At 35.3% G+C, this 14,257-nt stretch overlaps 3 protein-coding genes across 3 annotated transcripts in view; all 3 read left to right on the top strand.

Moving 5' to 3' along the window:
- Nucleotides 1-5,793, top strand: part of LOC144435183 (protein tweety homolog 2-like) — a 76,173-nt gene extending 70,380 nt beyond the window's left edge. The window contains exon 14 of the mRNA XM_078123755.1: nucleotides 1-5,793. This exon is cut by the window's left edge and continues 372 nt beyond it. The gene's annotated coding sequence lies outside the window, so the exon portion shown is untranslated.
- LOC144434925 (arsenite methyltransferase-like) overlaps nucleotides 1-14,257 on the top strand; it is a 320,525-nt gene that overhangs the window by 267,201 nt on the left and 39,067 nt on the right. The window lies entirely within an intron of this gene.
- LOC144434985 (15-hydroxyprostaglandin dehydrogenase [NAD(+)]-like) lies at nucleotides 3,643-11,551 on the top strand. Its single transcript, XM_078123517.1, has 7 exons — nucleotides 3,643-3,754; nucleotides 7,256-7,341; nucleotides 9,088-9,214; nucleotides 9,891-9,997; nucleotides 10,486-10,582; nucleotides 11,036-11,112; nucleotides 11,408-11,551. The coding sequence occupies exons 1-7, from the start codon at nucleotides 3,643-3,645 to the stop codon at nucleotides 11,549-11,551; spliced, it is 750 nt and encodes a 249-aa protein (XP_077979643.1).

Below are 14,257 nucleotides of genomic sequence, written 5' to 3'. Positions count from 1 at the left end.
TACAAATTATATTAAATAAGGGGATTCAGTGGAAACTCAGTTGAAGCTGTAGATATTTAAAACGGAAGAAATTAATATAATTAAATTTTTGTCCCCCCAAGAGGAAGTAAAATCTTCATCATGTAACAAACAAACAAACAAAGGTGAAAGGTCGTGATTGACGAATGAAAAGAAGGCTTGTTGCTGTCTTTGATGAAAAGTTGTAGTTTTTATTCAAAATTGACATTTCACACAAAAGGTGTACAAAGTGCCATAGTCATTTCAAAAGACCTTACCACGATGAGGTGTATGTTTAGTTTGCTATCTGTCTTCGAACAGAGTAATAAATCTGATGAATTTTGTGGGTTTTTTTTTGTCAGAATAGGCTGAAATATGGTAAATATGTATCCACAGCTGTATTTAGTCATTATTTACTGTGTACACCATCGTTTATCGTTATATTGCCTTGTTCACTCACACCAGTGCACTTGAGAGAAAACTTTTAAACTTACTTGATGTATATTTGCATATTGATGACATCACTAACTCTGTTAGCTTTGAATGAGTCATTAACAATACATTCACCATGTACACGGCACCTGGGAATGTTACAGGTGAGTTAGTAGTAACTATTGTCATCGTTTTAGTGCCGGGGGGAGACATATAGGTGTATAAAAAAATGTTGGGAAACCTATGAATGAGGTTGGTATATTTTTAAGGAAAACGTGGTTTATATTTGTCAGTACTGAATAAGAAAAGGTTTTTCAAGATGTTTTTTATGAGACTGATGTATATAACTGTCTTCAAAATTAACCCTTTCTATCAAAGTACATTTCTTAGTGTTGTCACAGACTATAGGGGGCGCTATAACACTACATATAGATTCTCCTAACTTGAATAACATCAAGGCATTATAAACATTTCCATGAAATCAAGTACCACTTGTTACATGTATGTCAAAGGTCACATGATTCTCCCTCATTAGGTATTCATCAAGCCACCAAATTTGTGTGAATTAATTGTGACTACAGCATCTGGTTCAGTCGAAGTGATTTGGATGAAATGAACAAAACCTTAGTTTACAAAATGTGAGATAACATTTAGTCAGTAGAATCTACCTGTAGCGTTATAACAATCCCTCTTCTTTATTTGGACTCTAAGGTATCTAGTTCCTACTTTTCTGAAATATTAATTATTACTCACATAGGTTTACCAAGTTGTTCTCATATACCTGGACTTTTGTCAACTCTTTATGTATTGGAATTAGATACAGACAGTAAGCAATTAAGTCTGTGATGTGTTGGTTTTGTGTATGGGTGTGTGGTAACGTACTTCACAAAAGGGTACAGACTGTGTTGTTATTACCATGAAAAATGTGATGACATCACCACACAGAAACTGTGATGTTATTTCCACACACAAACTGTGGTGTCATTACCACACACAAACTGTGATGTCAGAACCACACACAAACTGTGATGTCAGAACCACACACAAACTGTGATGTCATCACCACATGTAAGCCATGATGTCACAGCATAAAATGTGATGTAATCAACGCAAACTGCAATGTCATCACATAAACTGCAGTGTCATAAACCATGCACAAAAGTGGAATATATAGTAGATTAAATTAGTGTAAATATTAAAATGTTATTATTAACAAAGTTATTCAGATATGAATTTTGGATTTATACCCTATTGTTGTTCATGTCACATCAAGATAAATTAACATAATCTCAACACTTGAACTTGAGCACACTCAAATGATTCTTAAAAGACATACATAAACTCAAGTGTTTTTATAACCAGTAGATATTTTATATGTTTTATCTATTGTTGCCATGGTGATCAAATTATCAATTTATTAGAATATCATCATTTATATCATGACTCACGTGGTAAAAGAACAAGTAACCACTCAGTGAGTTTACCAAACATCTATATCAATTTTAAAACATATTGTATAATTATCATAATTCAAAATACAAGATTTAAAAAAAAAATGAAAAAAATAAATGTTTTTGAATTTGTAACATTTTAAGCCATTGATTGCCATATTTGAGATTTACTTTATTGTTTTAATCTTTGATATGTTTCAGTGTTTTGTGTAACGATGGAAAAAATACAATAATTCAAGTCATGTCAGAGTTTAAGATATAAATATCCAAGTCATTTTAGCTGCTGGGTGGTAGAGCTCTGATTTTTTTGATCAATAATGTGTAATACATTGTATCATCATTCATTTCATTCCCAAATTTGATTTGAATGCTGCATTAGCATCGTTTCGTGTGAAACTCTGCATGTGGAAACTGAACTTTCGTATCGAATATGTACAAAAATACACATGGTACCATGCAAGATTAATTTGTACTCGTGATATAAATGAAACATTATCAGAAACATTGAATAAAGCACTTAATAAGTAAGAACACTAGTTATTTCTCTTCTTTTTTTTTGTTTCCCATCACCTGATTTCAAACGAAAAATTATAATTTTTTTAAGGATCAAAGCTCGTATGAACTTTGACCTCCAGTGTGACCAGACTGGATATAGAAACCAAAGTTGGAGTGGCAGTATGTAACTTGGGTTCCATTCTCAACTAAAACGTCAAATAAATACACCCTTAATCTAAGTCTTACTCTACATGTAGATATGTGCTAGAAGTGGCTATATATACACGGGGACTTCAAAAGTCCAAGACGCAAGGTTAAAGTAACCACCAAGAACCATAAGTTGCAGACGGGGGGCTCCACTAAGAATCATAAAGTACACCTTGTCGGGAAAAAGTAACAACCAAGACCCATAAGTTACAATCTCTGTTCCTTGTAAACAAAATTAAGTACTATGAACCAAAAGTTGCAGACTACACCCTTTTTAAACAGATTTTTTCTTACTTTGTTTTACTCAAACATTTACCACCTTAAGTTTTGAAGTCTTGCGATTGGAAGCAACATGAAATAAGATCACCCAGATCACTAGAAAGCCGATGTAAGTACCATGGTGTACAAAGTGTCTACCTCCTACATCATAATAAAGACATTTCATGTTTTGTGACCTTCACAAAATTTTTTTTTTTAAATTGTCTTTATTGATGAATAGAAATTTTCTTTAAAAATTTGTTGCAATTCAAAAGTGTTGTAATATTGTTTTCCATTGTTATAGACTTCATTTTATCATGAAATTTTGTAATTGTGTCAAAGACCATTTTTTTTTTGGTGAAGTGCAAAAATTATACTAAAATGAACTAAGATTGGGTTTTCAAAAAGAAATGTGTTTACTTTTTATCCCTGTTAAGAGAAAATAAATAATACATTGCTTTTTTATTGAAAACTTTTAGGTTTTCAAGTTGTTCATTAAAATGATTTGTCAATTTAATATGTATTGGCATTTACAGTGATAATGTAAATACAGATCTCTTGCATTTGTAACACTGCCCTCTACAGGCAGGTTAAGTCACAGCTGGTCGCTGTTGTTGGCTAACACTGAGCAACTTTATCCATGAGCTCAGTACCTTTTAGTGAACAAAAGTCATTACAATAGTGCAGAGAAGATTGAGATTTGCACATTGATAATTACAAAATGCAATAATATCGAAACAGTTTATAAAAATTGAAATTTGTAAAGAGGGTAGTCAGTGGTGACGTCATGCAAACTGACATGATGAAGGTGACCTCATTATGTGAGAGGTCAGAGGTGACCTATCTCTGGATGCAGAAGGTCAGGGAGGGCCAATCATGTTTTAAGAGGTTGGAGGTGACTCATAATTTGAGAGGTCAGAGGTGATAAACTAGAGTGTGAGGGGGTTAGAGGTGACCTCAGAATGTAAGCGGTCATAGGCGACCTAAAATGACTTTAAATGTCATGGGTGATCTGTCATTATGTGATTGGTCAAAGCAATGTTAAATATTATGGAAGAGATCAAAGGAACCTATTTTGTAAGGTTAGAGAGGTGATTTGGGAGAACTGTATCTACTTGTATAATATTTTGTTGTGAGTTCATTGTGACAACTTGCCACAATTGTGCTGTTAAAATTGCCATTTCATTCATACATGTGTATATGAAATATTTAGAATAGGTCTGCCTTTAACTTATAAACAGTACCTCCGATGTCAACCTCTTTTAAAAAAAACTGCACAGATTCACACATTTTCTGAGATGTCTCAGTTTCAACTTTCCCATGTCAGTATTTTCTCTCTAAGATCACTTTTCCCACTAAAGTGTGTCTTATCATGCTTCCTGTTTTATAAACAACTCTGTTATCAGGTTAGTGGATTATTTCATGAGGCTATTCTCAGAGTCAAGTTAATGTTACTTACTCAAGTCAATATTCATTATATATAGGATTGCAAGTCATGGTAATCAAAGGCACAGTTAACATTACGAGTAAAATGTGGATGTGAAAAACAGTTGTCTGGCAGGGCGGTAGAAAAAGTTGGCCCAGAACAAAGTTATGGTTCCTTACATGTTTCTATAGTTTACCCATTTGCACGAACAACTTTGATTCATGATTTCTCATACAGCTAGATGGGGTGAAGAGATATCTTAAGATTTGAAGCCACACTAGCATATAGACTAAACCATTTTGGCTCCACAGATAGCCCTTATGTGAGAACCTGGGATTGAGTTATGGGCCTTTAAATATTTTTTTGACATGTAGGATAACTCGAGCAAAATATATGTTATTCTCCCTTGATACTTTTTCATCATATTTGATGTTTAGGAGAGTAGAACTTTGATGAAAAGAGTTGTCAGTTATCACCCTGGGGATATTGCCAATGTGTAGCATTGATTGATAAGCTCAAATTTGTGCAGAGTTTGTGGAACTTATATATATACATGCACCAGTATGTATATATACACTTAGCCTGTCTACAGAGCCAGCAATATTTCGTTTGATCTCTCATAACATGCTTGTAACTAGAATTGCAAACAGTTGATAATACGATTTGAAAATCTTGACGCCTAATTGCCCAATAAGGTTGTTCTTCAGCAGCAGGATGTCACATGATCATTGAAATGAAGTCATTATGTAGATGAACATGTGCAGCTGATAAATTTATTCCAGTGGTCATTATGTAGATGAACATGTGCAGCTGATAAATGTATTCCAGTGGTCATTATGTAGATGAACATGTGCAGCTGATAAATGTATTCCAGTGGTCATTATGTAAACGAACATGCACAACTGAGGTGAATACATGAGTAAACGCATGTAGGGCCTTGTTACATGCAATGCAATTGTGGTACAAGCATGATATGAGAGATTAAAGGGAATATATACAGCTGTAAACCGCCTCATGTACTAATGCACATGAGCTGAAGTATGTACACCTGTATATGATGGGACATGTGATATGTACACAGTATCTCTCCTACCTATCTGATAGCAGTATATGTGCAATTTTAATGTAAAATACTATATATTGCTTTTATACAAATAATGATGAAAGTTATTTGTAACTGTATCCTGCAATAAGGACACCGTTTTGTGTACATGTACTAAACATTTTCAAAGATAAAATTCCTTTCTACATATAAAAAACAATACAGTTATATTTGTGTTTCAGACCTCTGTATAACCAGATCATGTACATGTAGAGATTGGTAACTTCACTTCAAATTTAACCTGTATCGATCATCAGAGTGAACATTTTCAATTGTTCTGAGATGTTTATTAAAATAGTTTATATTAGCTGCATTTAACTCTGTGTTTAAGAAACTCTCGATACACCATGTGTGAGTTTAAAGTGATATGTAAAAAAAGTCTATTTTCCAAGTTTGTAATGATTTTTTGATCCTACATATTACCTTTGACACTTTGATTTGTATGTGGTATCCATGAAATAAAGGTTATTCTTACTGTATATGTGTGTCTATAGTGTAGTGGGCATCTTTGAAGTCTAGTCCTATACCAATCTGATTAAAATCTGATGTGGTGAAAGCGGCTAGATGTCTTTATTTACCTCTATTTCAATACATCGTTTTGTCTCATTTGTTTTGTTCAGGGTGATGGCCGCCTTCTTTTAATCAGATTAGTCCTATACGTGTTACGATCATCTCCACCGTATAGTCAAATGGATTTCTCTAGCACTGTGTTCCGTCTTTGCCAGCAGTGGTAATGAGTGACACACTCGGCACTCGTCGTAATTCATCGTAAACAATCGCTACTGGTTTGAAGGGAGTGAACACGGTCTGATTAACACAGTGGCCCAGAGATTGTTTAACCACTTAGAAGGATTTTTTTCGTGTCCCGTAATCGCATATTTTCACGTAAATGTTTTAATATCTTTTCTCTCTGCCTCACTATAGACTTTTGTTTTATTTTCGATTCAATCCGGTTTTCTTAACTTGACCTGTTTGTGCAACTATAACACATTTCCTAGCAATAAGATGACCCCCCCGGGGGGTGGGTGGTGGTACACCTCTGTCGCGCACACTATCGCGTCGACTATGTGTCGTCAACCAGTCAAAAACTCGGATTATACCATCCCCAGGGAAGATTATTGATGATCATCATTATTAAATTGTCTCAAAACTTTGCCATATGAAAGCTTGTTTTCTGGTACTTTTGGAATAATAAAAAGACAAAAAGTTCTTGTTTCCAAAGAAATCGACAATCTTTTATTTCCCAATTGACTTTTGTGGCCATAATTTCCATTTATTTTTCCATAAATCACAGACACACACACTCTGAGAGTTGTCTGATGATCGCACAATGCGTGAAACTCCAAGTTACAACCAAGAAAGAGCTCCAGTACTACCAAAACTATATATATATATGTGTGTGTGTGTGTGTGTGTGTGTGTGTGTGTGTGTGTGTGTGTGTGTGTGTGTGTGTGTGTGTGTCTAATTTAATGAAAAAATGGTTACCACTTTTTTTCCTTACGCATACTACATCAAATATATTATGGTGCTGCCTTGTGTCAATTGTTTTACAGCTAGGTAAAATAGTCTCCCTGGTTTGGGTTTCACAAGGGGTGGGGTGGGGGAGTGACAAAGACAAAATCCACCGACCTCACCAGACTGTCAACACTGATTGATAAGTCCCTAAAATGGGTAGTGCATCGCAGCCGTCTCTCAGACTATCGTGAATGAACAGTTCCGGTTGAACTGAAAATGTGACGTCATACATTAAGTGACACCAAGACTCGACAGACAATATGGAACTCTCTAACAAAGTGGCACTTATAACGCCTTTGGAAAGGCGTTCGCCCAGGAAAAATAAAAACTAACGTAAAAGACGCAATAACGATGGAATAAAGGTAAATACAGGAAAACCAGCCTATCTAACATCAGATTTTAATCAGATTGGCATTGGCAGAGCTATAACTGAACGATTATTGGAGGAGAGAATAAAGGTGGTGTATTAATCAGAACTTGATGCAAATGTTACAGTAAACAGTCTATTGGACGCATTCGCCATGTACCCATACATAGTCTAGTTACCGCCATAAGTCGTGACGCCAGTTACAGTTACAGCTCATACAGTGCTACGTCGATGGATCTATGATTCTGTGGCTTTGAACTAGTTAAACACTCGGGACTCAGAAAGATTCGTTGTTGTAGTAGTACACGAACACTTGGTTTTGGGGATACGAAATTGCATGGTTGTAAAATGAGGTCGAGGCAGGGAGTAGCCCGGAGGAGTATAATAGCAGATGCGACATAACTAGTGACAGCTTTCAATATTTGCATGCTTTGGCGATAATAAGTTGGGATATTTATTGCATTATTCTAAAAAATAGTTTATCGACGTGTGTATATTACACTTTGGATAGTAAGCTTATTATAATGTAAGCGTAAATAACCATCATATATGTCTCTGAATAGCGACCCTTTCTTTAACTTCATCACGTGCAATGTATATAGTTCGAGTCGTGGAGCCTGTGTCAAGCAGTCGGACTTTGACAATGCAAATTTTGACCTATATGTATTGTGATAAGCATATACGATGCCATCGTCGCAAACCACGGCCTGTTTTACGGCAACGTTCTTAACGACCTGTTTTACGGCGACGTTCTTAACGAGCCTTCCACAGGTATTTATTTCGAAATGTAGTGGTAGAAATAATAACTCTGGTTTGCGAGAATGCTACGATGCGTTACGGGACTGCATATTGTTACTGTATGATACCGGTTGACGAAAGCTCAAATATACAGGAATTAATAAGTGCTATAAAAAAAATTAATATCAACTTCACAGACAAAATATCAACAACGGAAATATATTTGATACGCAGAGTAATGAGGAAAATGTACAGAGTCAGACATAATATTTGAATGTACTTCAGATATACAACAACTATATCACAAGACTTAGCGCAAAATTCAATACATTGTACTAGTAACGCGTACATGATATAACTACCTACTTTGAATATAACGCATAATGACAAAACTCAAGAAGTTTCAGAACTTATGGTTGTGTTTGACATAACGCCAAATAACACCGAAGGGGTATTCTGACCGGCATCTTGTTTGTTCTTGATTCAAACAATATTTTTCAAAATTAAATACAATTAAAAATATATATATTTTTTTTTAAATTCCGACCTACCCTATTTTCTGAATATCGGAAATACACAATTATATATTTTTTTTCGCCTAACTTTAACTAACACAGGAACGCCCGTGTCCACCAATGACACTTGTCACTAAATCTGATTAAAATCTAATGTGGTGAAAGTGGCTAAATGTCTTTATTTACCTCAAGTTTTATCGTTTCGTGTGTCATTTGTTTTGTTCCGGGTGATCGCCGCCTTCCCACATCTGATTTTAATCATATTGCTTGTCACCGTACCCTGTCTATCAATCGAATTATGTTCATGTATTGTACAGGAGAAGCATACTTTGCCAATGCCTTCAATGCATGTGGAAAGATGACATCGATTTGCCAACTGACAGAGCTGTCTCGTATTTAAACTCGATGACGTGTAAAAATCATGTGATAATTCATTTCTGATCAAATATATCAATCCATTATTGCGAGAAAAAATAGTAGTTTCGACGTAGCAGTCGTATTTTGTGACTTTTGTAATTTATAGAATTAAAAAAAAATTATTTATGTTATTCTTTGCTAACCTATCTGAATATTTACACCCACAGGGCATTGCCATAATAGATATCAATGAAGACAGAGGAAAGAAGACAGAATCAGAACTAACAAACAAACATGGACAGGGGAGAATTCGTTTCATTAAATGTGATGTGACTTCTAAATCTGACCTTGAAGGTAGAATATGACGTATGATTTCATTATTATTTGGGCCAAACAAATTAGTTTATAGCCATAACTTTGATAGAGATTGCTTTTATCTGTTTGTTTGTTTGTTTGTTTGTTTGTTTGTTTGTTTGTTTGTTTGTTTGTTTGTTTTTTTAAAGATATTCTGAAATTATGAAGAATAACACTATAAAAATGATAAGACCGGTTGATGATACATACGTTTATTTAACCATAGTAAGGAAATGACAATTCATGATTATCATTATCGTATGTATTAATTTGACGTCTTAGTAGCACTGAAGTTCGGTTTACACAGTGCACATACATGATAGGATACTACTGCGGAAAGCAAGCTGTCAGCAAACTAAGATGGCCACAAACTTAAATTAGCATGTAGTAGATTAGACAAATGGGTGATAGTGGTGCATTGGTCTGAATCACAGATATAATCACCTTGGTAGTGTAAAATCAGAGCGAAGTTGAATGTGTAGTCACTTCAGGAAAGCTTAGAGACGCCATTCTGTTGTATTGCGAGTGCATTAAATTTTGTATAACTAGTGCCATCACCGCCCATTGACAGCTTAAGTCCGGCGCCATGTTACAACAATATGTTTAGTTTTTGGCTATCTTAGTTTGCTGATATATTTGCGTAGTAGTAATTTTATCACTTTCTCTCTATTTTCAGCTGCCTTCCAAGAGGCACAGAGTTATTTTGGTGGTTTAGACTACGTATTCAACAATGCTGCTGTACAGGATGAGTTAGATTGGGAAACTACAGTGGACGTCAATCTGGCAAGTTTTTAGAAAAATATATGAACAATGAAGAACACACATTATTTCAGGCTACATCCTAGCCTATATAAGCTTATAAGTGTCTCCTGGGTCGTTTCGTCTGCTTGTCCCTTGCTGTAACTTGGCTTTCGTCTTAACTTGTTCGTTCTACGTAAATAACCGTACATGTATAAACAGGAACGACAATGAACACATAATATTAATAACCAGAGGGTTTTTGTTTGTTTGTTTGTTTGTTTGTTTGTTTGTTTGTTTGTTTGTTTGTCTGTCTGTCTGTTTGTTTGTTTGTTTGTTTGTTTGTTTGTTGTTGTTGTTGTACGTTGCTGCTGATATAAGACAGATCAAGGTAGCTTATATTACATCTAATTTAAATCTAATGTAAGGCTTGTGGTCATTTCACGACGTACTGCCGAGAATGGCTCATTTTAACAGTTGTGTACGTTTGTCTGTAACAATACTAACATATTGCTTGCAATATTTTTACTTAGAAAGGTGTCATCCGGGGAACGTACCTGGCAGTAAAGTATTTGGGAACCAAACATGGAGGTAATGGTGGTATCGTCATAAACACAGCATCAGTCACTGGTTAGTGTCAATTTAGTAATTTTACCAATCTGTGTATTGAGTTCATACCATTTTACTAGCAAAAAGTTGGATGACAAAAACAGTTATCTGGCAGAGCTATCGAAACAACTACTAGTATTCAAATGATCCTATATATTTCAAATTATTTGTTCTGATTATTTCACTGTTGTTTGTAATGTGGGGAAGGTGTACATTGTTATATTGTAAATGATTCTGCAACAAAAAAATACTGAGACAAAGGTAGCTCAAGCGCAAGCAAACATTATTTCAGGTAATACTTAGGCTCGGTTACCCAGACTCTCGCCGTTGAGGGCATCACCCCGACTCCGAACGGAGCCCTCAACGGCAAGTGTCTGGGTAACCGAGTAAGGTTCAACTGGGTTCACAAGGGTGTAGTATCCTGTATGGTCAGTTTTTTAATATTGTTCTAAAGTATTTGTCTTTTACTACCAGCTTTCATGGCAGTTCCATATTTATCTGTATATGGAGCAACAAAGCACGGTATTGTTGGTTTTACAAGAAACATTGCTGTGAGTATCACGTTTGATGCCATTTTATTGTTTTTTTTTTAAGTGTACACTCTTTACCAACAGTTTGATGATATTTGATGTTACTCATGTGTTAGAACGAGCAAGAAGTAGCCGGAACTAGCCACAGGCAAAAACAAAGAACTTTTCATACTCTGTTAACTAGCCCAAAAATAAAGAGCCAAAGATAATTATAGCTGTACGATTTTATGTATCCGGTAAACATTTACTAGTACAGTACCTTTAGTAAATGTGTGAAATCATCAAAATAAAGATGATATATCCTTCAATTTTATAGAATGATGTATTAATGACAGACAATAACATCAAGGTGGCAGCAATTTGTCCCGGTAAAGTTGACACCCCTTTACAGCAGAAATACAGATTACGTAACCCTGCTGAGTACAAGAATCTTCTGGATGAACATGACTTTGTACCGTAAGTATTCATTTACACGTACATATCAGTTACACGTACATGTCATTTACACGTACATATCAGTTACACATACATGTGATTTACACGGATATGTCAGTTACACGTACATGTCATTTACACGTACATATCAGTTACACGTACATGTCATTTACACGTACATATCAGTTACACGTACATGTCATTTACACGTACATATCAGTTACACGTACATGTCATTTACACGTACATATCAATTACACGTACATGTCATTTACACGTACATATCAGTTACACGTACATGTCATTTACACGTACATATCAGTTACACGTACATGTCATTTACACGTACATATCAGTTACACGTACATGTCATTTACACGGAGATGTCAGTTACACGTACATATCAGTTACACGTACATGTCATTTACACGGAGATGTCAGTTACACGTACATATCAGTTACACGTACATGTCAGTTACACGTACATGTGATTTACACGTACATGTGATTTACACAGACATGTCTTAGGAATTTGTTTGTCTATGTGACGTATATAAAAATGTCAATACAAGTCTCCTTTGTTTCGCCTTATAGTTATACCAAGCAAATATATTAAATTCGGAAATATAGAAAAAGGGAAAAATAAAATAAAAACAGTAGAACGAAAATACGGCTGGTATCATCTCTTTCTGTCCTTTGTACATGATAATGCGCTGTTAATATGTCCAAAGAAGCTATGGACTTAGGATAAGATAATAATTCTCGCAAGCAATAGACCCTCCACCCACGGTCTATGCGCAAACTATAAAGCCAAAGCACATATTAGAATGTCTCCTGTAGCAGCGAAATAAGTACCCTTGGCCTCTTGGCGAGTACGGTACCGTAAAGAGGCATGTGGATTACGACCTTGGAGGGTGCCGTAAAGAGGCCTGCGATTTACGACGTTGGAGGTAATTGGCTGATAGAAAGTTCACCTGAGAACAGGAAGAAATAATCAACGCGTCGCGTCGAGTGTGTATATCTATATATGCTCACCTTTGACCCCCACCGTTACAGGGTCTGTGTTCATTTATGTTAAAAAGGTCAAACGTTACTTTTTTGTTTCTGTCTCTGTCGATCTTCATAGCTCCTAAAGTCCGTGTTTGTAACTCAATAATTATTGTGTAAAAATTCTGTCAAACGTTTGTCATTGTACGTACAGGAAGTGATTTGTAAAGAAACTTTTCTACACATTATCAGCTTTGTACACATTCTGAGTTACGGACGGGGGCTTGGTTTATGCTGTTTCACAGTTGTTACAGTAGAAAAACGTAGCAAATTGTTTTATCAAAATGAATACCCATTTCTTATCCATATGGCAACACTTTGTTCAGTTCTCTGTTATTCCTCAATCTCCATATTTCCATACAGGGTGTTCATTCTTATAATGCCTTTTGTTCATCAAAGTTTGTCGTAGGACTGTCACAATATATGGCTGTTGTCGTAAGGAACTTATTAATGTGCAGCAACCATCGTTCCATGTCGGGGGTTCTATGTCCGTTACGGTATTATACTACTAATGTCGTTAATTTATAATTTTCATTGCCCACATATCGCAGTACTGACGCTAATTAAATATGTATGAATAAGTTTATATATTGCAGTTTCTGTATTTTTTATTTTGACTGCTGAGAGCGTTAGCCAAGGACGGCTCGTCCGATCTCAGCGCTACCTATCTACTGAAATAAAGTCACATTGCTATGCTCAACATTCGGTCTACAAGGCGCTTCTATACATTTTACTATACTTTACAATTTGATAGTAATATGATTTTTAAAGCGGTTAGTCTACGGTCTGCCGAAAGCAGCTTGGATTTTGCATTTGTTGGAAGAATGACAAAGAATGCAAAGGAAACAAAAGAGTTGGTCTTGCATTCATACATTTTATATCACACAAAAATACGTATGGAATATACAATAATCTATGGTTGAACAATACACAAAGAACAAAATAACACAAAGTACACTGATAAAAATGATAAATATACAAAATTATATAAATATATGATTAATTATATGGTATACATGAGCGGACATTTCATAAAGACTGATGACAAACGTGAAATTACAACCATATAATTTCACGTTCTGTCAAGGAATGGCGATGTGTGCATTCATTCACGCTTCAATGCAGTGGTAATTTCCAGTGCAAGCAACGCGTGCAGGTAGTATATGACAAAAAGGAGGCATATTTCTTGACCGCGTGAGATTCGCCATTCTGTATGTGACAAATACGACGTAGCATTGAAAAGAATAAGGGAAACGTTGACATACGACATTGGCAATAAAATACAATACAATACAACACAGTACAATACAATACTAGTACATAGACATATCAACTATTTCACAATGGAATTGAAAGTATTGATGTAAGGTGTCTTCATTCTCCATTCTTGATTATAAGGAGGGCTTTTGTCAGCAATACAACTCGGCCTACTGTGGAATAAATTATTGACTGATAAAATGTATTTCAATATTTCACAATTCAGCCGTTGTAGAAATCTACCCAGTCAACAAATCTAAGATTACGATATTCTGTCCATCGATAATGATTTTTATACTTTGTCAGTTTCCCCTTTAAATGTTTGGAAGATAGGTTTCTATAAACCTCGAAAAACAACGAAAAAAAAGCACTCTCTCATCAGTGATAGTAGCCAATAGTGTTGCCTGTAACGAAGTCGGGATCCTAG

Source organism: Glandiceps talaboti, chromosome 5, assembly GCF_964340395.1.
Source record: "Glandiceps talaboti chromosome 5, keGlaTala1.1, whole genome shotgun sequence".
NCBI lineage: Eukaryota > Metazoa > Hemichordata > Enteropneusta > Spengelidae > Glandiceps > Glandiceps talaboti.
Note: the sequence above shows the minus strand (reverse complement) of the source record. Positions and strands in the feature narration are given on the sequence as shown.